This window comes from Colias philodice, chromosome 8 (assembly GCF_061535455.1).
Source record: "Colias philodice isolate Cphi_HAF_F1 chromosome 8, ilColPhil1 Martin Lab GWU primary, whole genome shotgun sequence".
Classification (NCBI taxonomy): Eukaryota; Metazoa; Arthropoda; class Insecta; order Lepidoptera; family Pieridae; genus Colias; species Colias philodice.
Window position 1 is genome coordinate 10,598,076 of NC_143093.1, and position 17,791 is coordinate 10,615,866.

Genomic DNA, 17,791 nt, shown 5'->3' on the forward strand with positions numbered 1-17,791 from the left:
AACAACGAACAACGAACAACGAACAACGAACAACGAACAACGAACAACGAACAACGAACAACGAACAACGAACAACGAACAACGAACAACGAACAACGAACAACGAACAACGAACACCGAACAACGAACAACGAACAACGAACAACGAACAACGAACAACGAACAACGAACAACGAACAACGAACAACGAACAACGAACAACGAACAACGAACAACGAACAACGAACAACGAACAACGAACAACGAACAACGAACAACGAACAACGAACAACGAACAACGAACAACGAACAACGAACAACGAACAACGAACAACGAACAACGAACAACGAACAACGAACAACGAACAACGAACAACGAACAACGAACAACGAACAACGAACAACGAACAACGAACAACGAACAACGAACAACGAACAACGAACAACGAACAACGAACAACGAACAACGAACAACGATTAACGAACAACGAACAACGAACACCGAACACCGAACACCGAACAACGAACAACGAACAACGAACAACGAACACCGAACACCGAACAACGAACAACGAACACTGAACACCGAACACCGAACACCGAACACCGAACACCGAACAACGAACACCGAACTGTATCATTTTTTGGGAATAAATGTTTTTCTATTCTATTCTATTCTATTCTATTCAAACACCAAACACCAAACAACGAATAACGAATAACGAACAACGAACAACGAACAACGAACAACGAACAACGAACAACGAACAACGAACAACGAACACCGAACAACGAACAACGAACAACGAACAACGAACAACGAACAACGAACACCGAACAACGAACAACGAACAACGAACAACGAACAACGAACACCGAACACCGAACACCGAACACCGAACACCGAACACCGAACACCGAACACCGAACACCGAACACCGAACACCGAACACCGAACACCGAACACCGAACAACGAACACCGAACAACGAACAACGAACATATACATATTATATATAATAGAACCGCGTTCTTTAGCTATTTAAGTAAATTGTTGTGTTCCATAATTATTACCAGACCGTCGCCGTTGTATACACGTAATTATTTAATTGAATAGTATTCTGATAGGAACAATTGTCCGTATTTATGCAAAATGGAACCACTCGACAAATTTCGTTTTTTGCTTTTATTGAAGAATACTCATCCAAAAGTGGTCTAAATTCTTATACAAACAAGAACCACATGATTTTTACGTTGGAAACAAGGTATACTAAAAGCAGAAAGGAACCACCAGCAACAACGAATAATACCATATTAAGCAAAACCGAACCACAGCACCACGGGACTGCTTTGTTCAAACAAATAAACGATATTACTATCATGTCATTTTATACAAAACAGATCCACACCTACTTGGTACCATTATACATTACACATATTTCTATTAATAACAATTATTTTTAATACACAAAATGGAACCAGGTTTCTGTGGTATGGTTATGCGTAAAATAAATACATAATTTAATTGTAATTTTTTTATTGCAAAATAAAACCACAAGCATTCGGTTCTATTATGCATAAATAAATATTGTAAAACATTCTGAAACCCATCATCGCTATATGGAACCAAATGCCTTGACTTGTTACAATGCTTCTCATCTTTAAACAACGTATTTCATTACTTAAATAGCTCAAAGTGCAAAACTCCAATTTTTAAAGTAAAACGTCGAACATCTGTCAATATAGGTGACATTCAGCGAAGTAGTTCGAATACGTGACGGTGTTTTTTTCCTCCGCGAAGTAAGTTCTATTGTTTTTGTTAATTACCTTTAAAATTAAATGTGAAAATGTTTAGTAATAAATAAATAAGCAAGCAATGGGTAAGAAAAGCATTGGAGACGAACACCGAAGATAATAATGAAGATACAACGGGTAAGTAGTTTTATTTAATGCATTTAAGTACTTATTAAATCTGAGATGCAGGTACGCTTTATCCACTTTTGATTCATTCCCGATTGTGGTGTGATTTTAAGAAGATAGTTCATTAAGTAAGTACAAGAGGAATCCTCTGTGGATTTACGTATTTTAACGACAATGTCGTTGTTCACGAAGGCGCGGCGAGTCGAATTAAGAGATCATTTTGTTACGATTCATCTGTCATTGTGAGATGAAACTACTAAAGTCTAAACCCTGTTTTAAAAATAACTGTCGATGATCTAGGTACCTACCTACTATTTTGGTAAAATACGTTTAGATGTATTTCTGATGCCGCTGTAACAACAAATACTAAAAAACAGAATAAAAAAAGACGTGTGGCACTCGGGGACTGCCGCGGTAAAGCTATTGCATAGCATGCCTTCAAGCCACACCTCCGAGCCCGTCGGAGTGAGGTTTTTTCGTTACGGAATTTCTCGATTCAGTCCCCGCGCTCAAGGCCCGCGATAGAAGCTATGCAATAGCTTAATAAATATTTAAGAAACTCCCATACAATAAGCCGTGATTTTTTTGCCGTTTTTATAGATAATGGTACGGAACTCTTCGTTGCGCGAGTCCGACTCCCACTTAGCCAGTTTTTTGTACATGGCGCATGTACATACAACATACTTAGTCGTCTAGTAGGGACACGGCTTTATAAGAACTAATAATATTTTGCTGTCGCCATATACCTACGTATAAAAGCCACGCGGCTTTATTGTTTTGATTTAAAGCTTTTTTTCTTTATATTACAGAAGATAACGAAGAACCTTATACGTCGCTGCCTCTGGAGAAGCTTTCTTCACCTTCTAGCGATATTCAGTCCATATTACATCTCATTCCACAAGATGCACAGTTTTTATAACGGTCTCATTAGTGATGATGCAATAGAAGACCACATAGATGGACTAGACATGGTGGATTTCGAAATCCAATTTGATGATAACGTCGAATAAACGTCCTATATAAGTATTATTTTATATATTTTATTAATTAAAGCTTTAATTACGATATTATAAATACATAGTTTCATTTATATCATTAAATCCCTGGGATGTGGTTCCTTTTTGTATAAGAGAAAACCTATCAATTGATAAATGTTAAAAGGAACCACATGCACATTTTCTTAATTATCTAGAAAGTTTAAGAATATTCAGAGCAAATTTATATACACATACTTAAATAAGTAATTTATCAATGAATTTAAATAAAATAAATTTTAATTTTACTTCATCTGACAGAGCTGCAAATGTTTTTGTAAATCCTTTAATATCTCAGAAGTGCGTTTTTGCTGGGTGGTTCCTTTTTGCTTAAATACGGACAATTATCGTATGATTTATTTTTAATCGATTTTCAATATATACTTAATATTATAAAGCTGAAGAGTTTGTTTGTTTGAACGCGCTTATCTCAAGACCAACGTCCGATTTGAAAAATTATTTCGGTGTTAGATAGCCCATTTATCGAGGAAGGCTATAGGCTATATTATAGCATCACGCTAAGACCAACAGGAGCGGAGCACTGTGGGTAAAACCGCAGGGCACTAGTTATTTATGTGTTTGTGTTCTTTAGTAGAGTGATGAGTTAGACAACTGTTTAGCTGACTTGACAGGTATTTAAATACATAGATGGTTGAGAAGTCATCACGATAAGACAAACAAGAGCAGAGCAATGCGGGTAAAATCGCGGGGCAGAGTTAGTCATAGATAATTGAAAATCGTTATTGTAATAGAGTTGTGAATAATAAAAGGAGAATGACCACGGGTGGTATCGGTAAAATTTTAGTTGTGCCACGTATTCGTTATATTGTTAATTCCTATTTGTATTTATAATGATCATATGTATCAATATTAAGTCTTAATTAAACCGGATAAATTGAAATAATAGTAAGAGTTTTTCTTTTGAAACATGTATGACTACGTATGGAATCGGTAAAATACTAGTTGTGTCATGGTTGTGTCACGTGTTCGTGATATTGTTAATTCCTATTTGTATTTATAATGATCATATTTATCACTATTAAGTCGTAATTATACCGAATAAATAGAAATAAAAGTAAAAGTTTTGGTTTTGACACATATATCTATCTCTCTTGCAAACGTCATATGTCATAGTTTCTATTTGAAATGTCAAATGAATGTGTTCGACGCATTGTTCGATGTTATTTTGAAATAATGTTTAAATTACGATTTACTTTTCACATTTGTCTTGTAAATTAAAATATTACCTATGTAATAAATGTAAAACTTAACGTTCATCGTTAGTTTAAACTCGATTAAGTAGTTTTTTGAAGTGTTGAATAAAACTATTGTTTAATTTTTATTGTCGCGAACTGCGGCTTATTTACATAAAAACTTTAATCATATCTAAAAGTACTAACATCAAGCTTTAAATTGAGCTATATTTCATCTTGACACAATAAGTTTGATTGCGATACCAAGTGCCATAGTCACTTGGGCAATCTCCTTTATACAATATCGTATAAGGTATAAAATAAATATTGTTCAGAAGAATTCAATCATATTTAACAACTTCGCACATTAATTAGTTTAAACAAATTGCAAATAACTTAAGTAAAAGAATGTTGAAACAATGTGAAACTTCAATTAGGAAAGAAATTCATTTTAATAAATCAGATTTCATACTGATTTTTTGTGTAGGCCAGAGATACAATAGGCCGAATCGTTTATTTATTAATAATTTTATTGTTAGCCTAATACAGAATTTTGTAAATAAAAATTTAGTTATTATAGGTTTGATGCATAATATCAATTTACTCTTGTTTTTTAAATTTTAGGAATGTATTTTTTTGTTGTAACTTGAGATCATATAAATGATTATGAAAATAAATATTTGTATAAAGAATTCATATTTTACTACTGGCTTAAAATTAACTAAGATCGCTGTAAAATTCAACGCCTATTTAAAATATACCTACATTATCATTCAGTACTCATTCCCTCACAATCGAAACAAAGTCTGTTAAAAAATTTAGCGCCTTACATACGCGAAATTAATGAAATTTGTACAAAAATTTGCCGTCCCGACGAAGCGTTAAGCGCCAATAAAAAAACAGTTGTTAAAAGTTCAATGTGTCCCCAACTTTAACGAGGTTGGGGTCAAACCAGGAGTCCAATTAAAAAACTTTGTGAGCTACTCCTAATTAGAAATGCTTGATATTCAGACGTTGGTACTTCACTGTAATTGCTTTCAAATTAGTGAAACGGAAAAAAGATGGCGGGGCTTACATAAAAGAGTGATTATGTCGCTGGCTCATAAGAAATTTTTAATTAAATAGATCCTTACAACTCGGATTTCTTTATGTTTTAAACGTGATTTAATTCAGCTCTTTTCGAATATGTGGAGAGGGTATGATGATATTTTTTTTATGATTTTACAATTTCTCTGCTCGCTGCTCATTTCGTTCAAGGAAAATCTTGTTACGGTGCGTTTTCGAGCGAAAAAGTTTGACATAAAGTTTGTGATGGTTCACACTCGCATGGTAGATTAAAATATCATAGGGGCTTATGTTTCACATATTATTATTGATCTTTTCAATATTACAGAATAGATGATGTATTCATACAATTAATAACTCATATTTAAAATAAGTGTAAACTTTTTTTAAGACAGTCAATGTGCCTCAATTACTTTAAAATAAAAATATGTTTAATAACGTTGTTTCATCATAAACTATATTGTTTGTTTGTTTGAACGTGCTAATCTCAGGAACTACTGGTCCGATTTGAAAAATTCTTTCGGTGTTAGATAGCCAATTTATCGAGGAAGGCTATAGGCTATATATCATCACGCTAAGACCAACAGTAGCGGAGCAATGCGGGTAAAACCGCAGGGCACAGCTAGTGTTTAATGTTACACATACACAAACCGTTCAAATTCACTCTCAAACATTCACTACGTAAGGAATTTCCTCGTAATATAGAACCAATTCGTTTAATATTAAATGCGAGATAAAGCCTCATTAAGCAGCTCAAATACGAGGTTAGACGTTTCCACAATTGCTGAATAAACACTGTATTAGCAGTTCCCGGTAATGAACCAAGATGCGAGACAAACATAAAAGTGCACACTTGCAATTTTCGCAATTTGCGCTAACGATGGTAAACGTTGATCGTTGTCAACCAATTCTGAATTGTGGTTGTGGATGTTTAAGAAATAGCCTATTGGATTATGTTGGTTACCATTACGTTGTTTAGGTAAGAAATAGGCCTGAGATATATTGTAATAGATTTCGACAGGTGAACGTTTTTTTTATAATATTTATTCAGCAGTTTTAGGGATAACTTCCAGCGAATGAATGTTAAAAATATTCTTGTAAATAATATATAAATTATGTTCATTGCCTTTGAATGTTTTCTGAAGTCGTTTAAGTTCCATGTACCTAGTTTTATTTTGTTTATTATGTCAATGTACTCGCTTTTGCTTTCACTTTTACATATTTGTTTCATATAATAATTATCTGATGTTTTTAGTACCTACGACTCTATTTATAGTAACTTATGTACATTTTTCAGCCCCAAAACATACCATAAAAAGGTCGAATTTTAGCAGCGGGAACGCCGAACGCAGTAAACGGTTTAGGGTCCAATTCTAACAAATTGGAGTGTTTGTGAACGTTTAATCGGTTCAGTAGATTTGTGGATGAGGGGACGGTAGCATTTATCCCGTAAATAGTTCTTTGAATTCTATGAATAGTGTATTCGGTTTGTGAAACTGAGCAAATGATAACGGTTTGTGAATTAGGTCTACTACCTTTAAAAGTTTGTGAATAATATTATGTAAAAATAGATTGTATTTATTTATTATAGAAGTATGTTTTGTTGTATGTTCGTTACATTTAAAGCTATTGCATAGCTTTAAAATCCAGAATCCAGAATCCAGGGACCGAATCCAGAAATTCCGTAACGAAAAAACCTCACGCTCCCCACTCCGACGGGCGCGGAGGTGTGGCTTAAAGGCATAGCATGCAATAGCTTTACCGCGGCAGTCCCCGAGTGCCACACGTCTTTTTAGAGTAATTAATGTAAGCTGTTTACTGAACATATCATTTATTATAGGTAGTATTTTATCGAATACCTGTGTTCATTTAAATAAAAGACAACAAAAAATTTAACATACAATTTATTTAACCAACGATCTTAGCCAAATTACTGAAATCGGGCCACCCTTCGTCAGTCTCATTTCTCCTGTCCCTAATATCTTTAATTTCCTTCAAAATGCTGTTAGTGATATTCTCTTCCGGTTGTACAGTTGTTGTTTGAACAGTTTCGCCATTCTGAGCCTTCTGGTACTTGACAATAAGTTCCAAAATCTCGTGTTGCATTTTGAGTTTCAAATCGCTGGTTAGGTTCTTCATGGAGTTACCTATATATTGTCCGAAAACAAAGTCTTCTGTTACTTGATGGGTTAGGAATTCTCTTCCTAGTTGTGTTAGTACGTCTTTTACTATGTTCGTTCCTGCATTGATTTGTGACGGGGTTGTTCTGGGGTGTTTTATTGTTTTCTCGTATTGGGGTCGGATCGCTGGAGGGCCCACAGCTACTGATATTACTTCGTCATTTTCCATGTCATCTTCGTTCAATGGTTTGAGGTGGCCTGAAGGCTGCAATTGAGATTGATTAGAAAAACGTATTGACGAGATTAGCTATTTAATAAATATTATAATGTTTAGTAAACTTTATAATATATTATAGATTAAAAAAACATGCATAGGTATAGAAAAAAAATATTTTGTTATACATAGAACAATAAAATCGGAGCACTTATTTACGCCCAAAAACTACGTAGAAAATTCTTAAAAACGTATTGCAAAAGCTCTACTGTAATGATATTTTAAACGTTTAATGATATCGATACTTGATAAATATTCATATTAAAAAAAAAATTAAAACTTAAAAGTGCACGCCTCATAACGATAATTCAAATTTTAGATTGAAAAAATATAAGAAAATAGACGAACAGTTGTAATTCCGTGTTAATTTTAAATCAAAACGTGAACATTTTTCACGAATACAAAGATCGATCGAAGATCCAGGAATTCTGTTAGTAAGTTATGTTAAGTAATTTTAAATTCTATAATATGTCCAAATACATTAAACTAAAAAGACTAACCTTCTTCCTCCCTTCCTTCGGAGTCTGAGTACTAAACCGCTTCCTTGCTTCAATCTCGCGGGGAAGCATGTGACGTTTGGACTGATAGTGGACGTCGCTTTTCAGACCTCGAGGGTGCCGCCTGTACTCATGGGTGTGCCAGGCTTCCTGAAAATATACGCAATAATCTATACTTTAATGTTATAAACGGAGAGATTTGATTGTTATATACGATGTATCTAAAAACGACGGAATCGATTTCAATAATTATTTTACTAGCAAAAAATAATTAATTCCAGAATCAACCCGAGTGAAACCGGGATGGGTAGCTAGTATAAATAACAACATTAATGATAATTCGGCAAAGTAGCTTTAATAGAGCGGGTTTTATACTCGCTGTATAGTACGTACAATATATATAGAGAAAAAATGAAACACGTAAATGGAGCTTCCTAAATTAAGATCAGTACCTAAGAGCGTATACGCACTATGCGGGTAGCCGCATTGCGGGTAGCCGTCCGGCTGACCGCAAGCACATGTACGTAATATTCATTTCTATGCGCACTGCGATGCGGCTACCGCAGACCGCACAGTGCGCATAGAAATGAATATTACGTACATAATTGTGCTTGCGGTCAGCCGGACGGCTACCCGAAATGCGGCTACCCGCATAGTGCGTATACGCTCTAAGACTATTAAACCAGGAACAGAAGCATCTACAATATCATAATCATTTATTTCTTGGCTCAAGTTATCTATATAGATTTAAAATAAATTATAAGAACTCTCAAAATATAACAATCACACGTGAACTTACTTAACGTAAGATATCTGTGGATACTGTAATGGTGCATTTACATCAAACGAACACAGAGCAAGAGCATTCTTTCGTGATATTTTAGTATAAACGAAAACTCGTATTCAGTATTGTTCAGTAATTGAACATTATAATATATAGACAATCTTTTCGAATGCACTAAGAACAACGAAATAATGCTCTACGCCTGTTTACACTAAAAGAATTTGACATAGTGGGTTTAGAATCGTTCGTTTGATATAAATGCACAGTAAAAAGGCAAAAAACAATTCCTTTAATTTAATAAAAACTTACCACTATAATTGGAGTTAACAATAAGAAAGAAATGAGCCAATATGTTCCCTCCATCGCTCGCAAGTTTTAAATGACAATGTTCGCTGCAAGATGGAATCAAGAATTGTTTGTTGTTGAAACAAATTCAAACAATGGAAGACAATACATGTGATTTTGAGAAAAGATCGAGGAATAAATAACTATTGCTGTGATGTCTGTTTGCTTGTGTATATTTTTCAAAATAAACAAGCAACATTTTTCATTTTATATACGGTTAAATTTTATGCTGTTTTCCCCCTTTTTGCTATTTGTCTCAAAGGTTTTTTTAAAGGATATTTTTAAAACATAGACTAATTGTTCTTAAAACATAATATTGTAATATCACTGTCGCCTTTTCTGTCCCTATGTACTATGCTTAAATCTTTAAAAGTACACAACGGATTTTGAAGCGGTTTTTTAATAGATAGAGTGATTGAAGAAGAAGATTTATATGTTTAATTTATTAGGTTTTAGATACAGCGGGCGAAGCCGTGGGTAGTAAGCTAGTAACATATAAAAAAGAAATTACGTTTTTGTTATATCAAGCAGCTCCACTGTTTTATTGTTCTACGTTGCATTTATTTCAAAACATTACTAAATATGTTTTAAATTCATACATAGTTCAATTAACATATTAATTAAAAGCCAATAGCATACTTTGCTATTTAAATAATTGAAATTCTAGTTTCAATTTCATATTGTAATATTATTTGCTCTACTAATAGTTTGTGGTTGAATTTTTCATTCAATTTGTAATATTATATCTGAAATAATATTATTTGCTGATAGTAATAATTGATTTAAAATATTGTATGCTTATTTTAGGATTTACTATTATTTTAGGCACACACACATAAAAACTTTTTAAACATATAAGTACATTTAAGGACAAAATTATCATGGTAAAATAATCCAAAAAAAAAACCTTGAATTAGAATCCTCTTCTTTTTTGAAGTCGATTGAAAATGATTTTCAAATAAATAATATATAAGATCGTGCTTGCCCGTGCACTAGTGTCAGAAGTGAAACTTCTTTGGCAATATTCAAAGATACCAAATTCGACGCCTTATTCCACGACATGACGGTATTGCCATGACGCAACCTTGAAATTTTGCTCTCAAAGCGCCTAAAGAAGTTTCACTTCAAAATCAATTCCCAAACCAACATCCACACCTACAAAAAGGAGACATTCTCAAATTCGACAAAAACACAAAAAGTTCGCAAAAAGTTTAAGCTTTTACAGCGTGTGAACAAAACACGTGGTTTTGTTTGCTTTGAGATAAAACTTGTAACACGAAAACGCTCTTGGCGAGTTCGGGAACGTCTTAGCAGGTTTTATTCTCGAGTTTATTAAGGTTTTATTTAGTAAGGGCCGATTTTTCAATCGCGAGATAAACAGTCTAATAACTACCCCTCGAATAGATTTATTCAATTATTTATCTAACTCATAACGGCTCGCCTATTTTTCAATCGCGATTTATTTGATGAATAACTATCTGACCATATATTTCCATATTGGCAGCTCTGCTCTCGGAGTGGCGAAACAAAAATATTAAATTAGTCAGGTTAGAGCGGGATAGAGTCAACTCTTGCAATTTGTCAACAACCGTCATTATGACTCACGTCAGGAGTGCATTTTAGTTTGTCTCGTCTTCTATGATTGTTGATTGTTGTTTTGATTCGAGTAAAGAGTTTGGTTAAATTTGTGTTTCAATTTATATATTTTACGATAGAAACGACATACTTAAAGGCAGCGTTGGGCAAATTTTCAATGGCATGGTCATCAGTACTATCAAAAACATCAATTTCAATATGATTTTAATTGATAATAATTATATAGAAAGAGGTTTAATTGTTAATAATTCTACGCTCTATGTTATGACATACGAAAATATCCCAAATTTGACGCGTCAGTTGTCAACTCAAACGCCTAACCGCCGAATAGCGCGCTATCTGGCCGTTGGAGCGGCAAATAGATTTATTTCTCAAATAACGTAGTTATTCGATAGATAAGGCCTATTCGTCTATTGAAAAATTGAATATTTTGTTAACTGAAGAATAAAGTCTATCTAGCTGTTTATCTGGGCATTGAAAAATCGGCCCTAAATCTTTTAAGATCTTTTTATTCTTGAGTTTCTTTGGTTTTGTTTATTTATTTCAATTAATTACATCCTGAAACTCAAACTCATTGTTTTACTACGAAAATAAAACATTTAGTTTTTTTTACAACAGACACGCACGATAAACATACATACTACTTATTGAAGCACCCCTTTATTTTCATCACAGTAAATACCAAAATTGAATAGTCCTAAAACATTATTTTAACCTGGAAAAGCCAGTAAATATTCCTGTATTAAATTAACAGGAACAAATAATTACCAAATGCTCATAGAATCACAGCAGTTATCAAGTCCATAACAGATAACCGAATTCGATCCGCAGATTTCCCAAACATCTGTTTAAAATGTAAAACCATAAAATGCTAATGAAATTTATTCTGAACACATCAAACTTCTAAGTGAGATCGTTTGTATTCCGAAACGGTCTACATAACCAGACATTTGATCTCTCATTGCTCGCATTATTTGCCAGTTAAGTACCATTTTAGAAGGGGCGGGAGGTCTTGTTATACTGGTCACACGATATGTTACGATGTACTAAAGTTGTACAAGGGGAAAACAACTCCTTTCGAGATTTAATTAGATGCCCTTAATTGAAAATATGCTTGTATAAGTCTTGTAGCGTCAGAGGAGAAATATTTGTACGTTTTCGTACTTTAATAATTTAGAAAGTTGGCGTAGATGTGGTTGTTTTGGTACAAAAATGGAATATAAAGTGAATGTCTGGTTAGAGAATAATTTATAAAATATGTTAGCTCAAAGAAGAAGCCATGGAAAAATGACTTAAAGCTCTATTTAATTATTTAAAAGAAAAGAAACATTAATGCCAAAAATATCGTTATAAAAAATTCATGTTTTTAAGAAAATGGAAACGAGGAAACTATTGCAGAACAACCTTATTAAGACTGTTTATTATTATCAAAAATATGTACTGGGTATGTAAAACCATTTTGTTTTGATAATAATAGTGATAGTCCGTCACTTTGCATTGAAATCTCTTTGTCTATACTATCTATATTTATACTAATATTATAAAGAGGAAAGGTTTGTAATTATGTATGTATGGTTTTCACGCATAAACTACTGGACCGATTTCAAAAATTCTTTCACCATTAGAAAGCGGCATCTTCACTGAGCAACAAAGGCTATATTGCATTTTCAAAAAATACTGTTTAATACAATGAGCAGGCGTAGTGCGGGACGGGGTGAAGGTGAGGAGGGAAGGGATATTGAGTTCTGCGAGATAGGTAGCCGTGGGTGTACCACGGGCGAAGCCGGGGCGCACCGCTAGTTACTAATAAATATTAAACTTAGCTAATATTAGCTTAGCTTAAATAGATTTTTTTTAACAAACATCGAAAGTACATGCGAAATAATATCATTCTATCGGTACTTCATATAAATGTTTAATTTGCTGTCTCTATCGTAAATTTACAAGTTTCAAGTCTTGGGTTAACTTGCTACATTGTTAGTTTCGTATCTTCTACTAATTGTTGAGCTAACCATAGTTTTAGATAAATTAACAAGATGTAAAATGAAACCGGACGAGAGTATGTAGTGTATTTAGAAGTTTTAATTAAATAGAGAAACTGAACATTTTTTAATATTTATTATTTATTTTTATCACGGTTTTTAATTGTACATGTGTATTGTGTATGTAGTTGTAGAAGGTATGAATAAATATTGTATTTATTGTGATTAGTCTATGCTATTACATTAGGTAATTTAACTTAAAAAATAATTGCATTTAATACACATAATATACAAACGTTCACGAATAAATAAAAAAAAATGTGTGCGTGTACACACGTAAGAAGTGAAACTTCTTTATGACCTTATTTTTCAAAAAAATATTTTCTATATGCAACTTTACAGAAATACGCATGGTAGGGATAAGGAAACGATGGCGCGTAACGGAAAAATGTCACGCGTAACGAAAAAATGTTACACTAAATTTTATTCCAACCCCGATAAAGAAGTTTCACTTCAAAAGTACGATCAATTTGATTCTATTACGTGGAGGAATGACCGGAATTTAAAAATAGATTTACAGTAGTACTCGTTAAGCACGTTTACAAATCTAGGCTTTATTCACAATTTTATTCCCAAAAGTTAGTGACTACTAAAATGCTTCATCTCCGTACTTCCACAATGAAACCGCAATGACGAAACAAAGCAAGCACTCCATGAATAAAATCACAGCACTGTATAGGCCAGTAGAAATCGACACTAAAAAACCCTAAATTCGCAAAGCACGATGTAGATTTGAATTTTTGGTATGTTGTTTGGATCAGTTAGGGTGATGTAAATCCCAATTTGCAACTTCGAAAAAGTTGTGCTCGCTGCGCACCACGTGATAAACTGCGAAAATTTTGGACTTTTTTCACTTTTTGCTCTAAAAGTCATAAACTATGCGTTTCCGACAAGTATGATTCAGTACATAAATTAAGGTTATTAAATTTGCAACAATTTAAGCCTAACCGCAGCTCTCTAAACCTTATAACGACTAAACTGTGGCCATTCGAAGATGGTTCATTTTTCCGGAAATATTGAAATTTTTAGTTTTGCTCCCGTTTGAAGCAAAATATTGGCAAAAACCGCTCGTTCTATGAGAAGTTCGTATAATAAAGTTGTAGTGCATTTAATTTTCTTTCATAAGAGCATAGAACAAAGTCTGTGAGACAAATAGTTCACTCACAATATCTGAAAAACAAAAAGAAGGTAGAAATAGATTTTTAATGAATTGAAACTGAGGGCATATAAAATCATAAAAAGGATAATACTTTTTCATTTACAGGATAGGTAATTAACAAAATTACAAAGATAATTAAATTTGCAACAATTTAAGCCTAACCGCAGCTCTCTAAACCTTATAACAACTAAGCTGTGGCCTTTCAAAGATAGTCAGTTTTTCCCGAAATTTTCAAATTTTTAGTTTTGCTCCCGTTTGAACCAAAATATTGGCAAAACCGCTCGTTCTATGAGAAGGTCATAAAATAAAGTTGTAGAAAATTTAATTTTGTTAATTACCTATCCTGCAAATGAAAAAGTATTATCCTTTTTATGATTTTATATGCCATCAGTTTCAATTCTTTAAAAATCTATTTCTACCTTCTTTTTGTTTTTCAGATATTGTGAGTGAACTATTTGTCTCACAGACTTTGTTCTATGCTCTAATGAAAGAAAATTAAATGCACTACAACTTTATTATACGACTTTCTCATAGAACGAGCGGTTTTTGCCAATATTTTGGTTCAAACGGGAGCAAAACTAAAAATTTGAAATTTTCGGGAAAACTGACTATCTTTGAAAGGCCACAGCTTAGTTGTTATAAGGTTTAGAGAGCTGGGGTTTGGCTTAAATTGTTGCAAATTTAATTAGCTTTGTAATTTTGTTAATTACCTATACTGCAAATGAAAAAGTATTATCCTTTTTATGATTTTATATGCCCTCAGTTTCAATTCTTTAAAAATCTATTTCTACCTTTTTTTTGTTTTTCAGATATTGTGAGTGAACTATTTGTCTCACAGACTTTGTTCTATGCTCTAATGAAAGAAAATTAAATGCACTACAACTTTATTATACGACCTTCTCATAGAACGAGCGGTTTTTGCCAATATTTTGCTTCAAACGGGAGCAAAACTAAAAATTTCAATATTTCGGGAAAAATGAACCATCTTCGAATGGCCACAGTTTAGTCGCTATAAGATTTAGAGAGCTTTAATTAGGCTTAAATTGTTGCAAATTTAATAACCTTAATTTATGTACTGAATGATACTTGTCGGAAACGCATAGTTTATGACTTTTAGAGCAAAAAGTGAAAAAAGTCCAAAATTTTCGCAGTTTATTATTTGCGTATAATCTTTTTTCCTACTTTCCCAAATTTTGTAATTTTGTTAATTACCTATCCTGCAAATGAAAAAGTATTATTCTTTTTATGATTTTATATGCTCTCAGTTTCAATTCTTTAAAAATCTATTTCTACCTTCTTTTTGTTTTTCAGATATTGTGTGTGAAATATTTGTCTCACAGACTTTGTTCTATGCTCTTATGAAAGAAAATTAAATGCACTACAACTTTATTATACGAACTTCTCATAGAACGAGCGGTTTTTGCCAATATTTTGCTTCAAACGGGAGCAAAACTAAAAATTTCAATATTTCCGGAAAAATGAACCATCTTCGAATGGCCACAGTTAAGTCGTTATAAGGTTTAGAGAGCTGCGGTTAGGCTTAAATTGTGGCAAATTTAATAACCTTAATTTATGTACTGAATCATACTTGTCGGAAACGCATAGTTTATGACTTTTAGAGCAAAAAGTGAAAAAAGTCCAAAATTTTCGCAGTTTATCACGTGGTGCGCAGCGAGCACAACTTTTTCGAAGTTGCAAATTGGGATTTACATCACCCTAACTGATCCAAACAACATACCAAAAATTCAAATCTACATCGTGCTTTGCGAATTTAATGTTAATTTCCACTGGCCTATGTAGTTTTAGCTCACAACTCAATCCCTAAGGCCTACATTCACTTTGAACACTGAAAAATCTTAGTTTTATATCACTGCCCCAAAGGTCTAACGACCATCATACGTTGATCCCTACGACAGACGCTCGCTTTGTAATTTCTAAGGCCCCTCCAAATTAACGGACGGTATGACGGGTCAACGAAGACTGGACGGACTTCATTCGATGTTAGTTATGCTGGGATGGACTAGACGATTTTTGTTGGAACTGCTTAAGTGAGCTTTATAATGCTTTTTATTTCACTCGTTAAAGTGAGGGTTTTATTATCAACACTAAAGTCAAAGTTTGTAAATTATTTATCGACCTGAGACGGTTCGCATAAATTTAATTGAAGTGGATGGATCGTTTTTATTTGGGTTTAAAGTGTTTTATTAATAATTAAACCGTACTAACTTTCCCGCGATAAAGCCAAGACAGCTTTGATCCTGATAAGCCTCTTTGATCGATAAAGACTAGTCAACTGAGCAGATAATCTAGATGATCTGATATGATGTCTATGTCTATGCAATATATTATTATTATAATGCATAAGTATGCTCGCAAACACCTGTGTACTTCCTATACCACCGCTCTCATAATTTGACCAGAGAGATCGCTATTAATAGAATCTATTGTATAAGATCGAGAAGGAAAAAAATATGTGCGCACATTATTTTATTTTCGAGAACCTTCCTACGTATTAACAACGTTCATATCGCGTTGGACTAAGGTTACTTTCTTATCGAAGGATCAGTCCTTAGTATTTGTACTCTAATTAATTATTCCGCTCAAGCTGAAATTATAACAGTTTTTCCAGCTTCGCAAGCTGACCTCGTCATGTCATGAATACCTAGTACTTTTGGTTATTGTTCTGTAACATTAAAACGTTCTGGATTCAGGCCGGCCGTCAGTTTTATTTCCTTTTTACTATTTACATTCATGTTACTCCATTTTCGGGTCAACGAGTTTCAGAATATTTTAGGCTCCTCCGATCCGTGGTTGCAATACTTGGAAATTACTTTTTTATCTGGGATTTAGCTGACCTGTTGGTTTTTTAGGTTGATCTAAATTTGCGATATGAATCGACATATATTTGCATTTATTTATGTTACATTGTACTTTAGTATGTTGTATGAAATTATTAACTATTGCTTATTTCTGTTGAGGATACTGATTATGCATGTTGTCAATTTCTTGTGAGAATACTCATTGCCATGCTGCTCATGCCTACTGTCAATTTCTTGGATATTGTTACCATCGTATTCATATTATAATTGCGAAAGTCTGATTGTTACATTTTAATAAAGAGAGATAGATAATACCCAAGATGCATATACAAGCTTTAGAGCGTTGCAAAAACAAAATTTTAAGGACCACTAACCCAGACACACTATTCATAACCCAACACGTTTTATCAAGAATGATTAATTTTTCTATTCCTCGCGAGCAAAAATCGCCATTTCCAATACAACCAACGGCACGTACGAATTCGTACATTATAGATTCCTTTCCATATCTCTTGTACCAATTTCAACAGCCGACATTGCAAAGGTAAAAATTCAATAGGGGCATCTCGTATTTCAATCTGCCAGTACAGCCGGTAAAGTGGCGTCCTGATTTATATGTACATTTACAATGAAAAAGTGGTTTAGCACGTTTTGTTTTTAGATAAAAGAGCTTTGTTTTATTTTATAAAACGTCAAAGAGAACGCGACTATCACTTGACTGACATCACACGATGTGTATAAAAACAAAAAATTAAATTCATACACAACAGTCTCGTGTTTTTTGTCATAATAGTTAGGAATTTAGTGTCAAGTTTGTTTAGTTGCTCAATCAATTAGTTAGTAGCTATTAAATATGCACTCATCAACGCCAAAACACTCAACCACCTACAAAACTTTAATACACTCTCACATCTGCCTCACATCTAATCTAAAACTTTAAAAACTTCCATAAACTTCCCACTATT

General features: G+C 33.3%; 1 protein-coding gene and 1 long non-coding RNA gene across 2 annotated transcripts; one reads left to right on the plus strand and one right to left on the minus strand.

Annotated features, from left to right (window-relative positions):
• Positions 1 to 1,112: 1,112 nt before the first annotated feature.
• LOC149486802 (uncharacterized) lies at positions 1,113 to 3,288 on the plus strand. The gene is made up of 2 exons (XR_016315988.1): positions 1,113 to 1,910; positions 2,708 to 3,288. It is a non-coding gene; the product is annotated as an uncharacterized LOC149486802 (long non-coding RNA).
• Positions 3,289 to 7,098: 3,810 nt separating this feature from the next.
• On the minus strand, positions 7,099 to 10,272 carry LOC149486803 (uncharacterized). The gene is made up of 3 exons (XM_089697898.1): positions 10,246 to 10,272; positions 8,085 to 8,231; positions 7,099 to 7,575 (listed from the first exon to the last, which is right to left on the minus strand). The coding sequence occupies exons 1-3, from the start codon at positions 10,270 to 10,272 to the stop codon at positions 7,099 to 7,101; spliced, it is 651 nt and encodes a 216-aa protein (XP_089554024.1).
• Between the last annotated feature and the right edge of the window lie 7,519 nt (positions 10,273 to 17,791).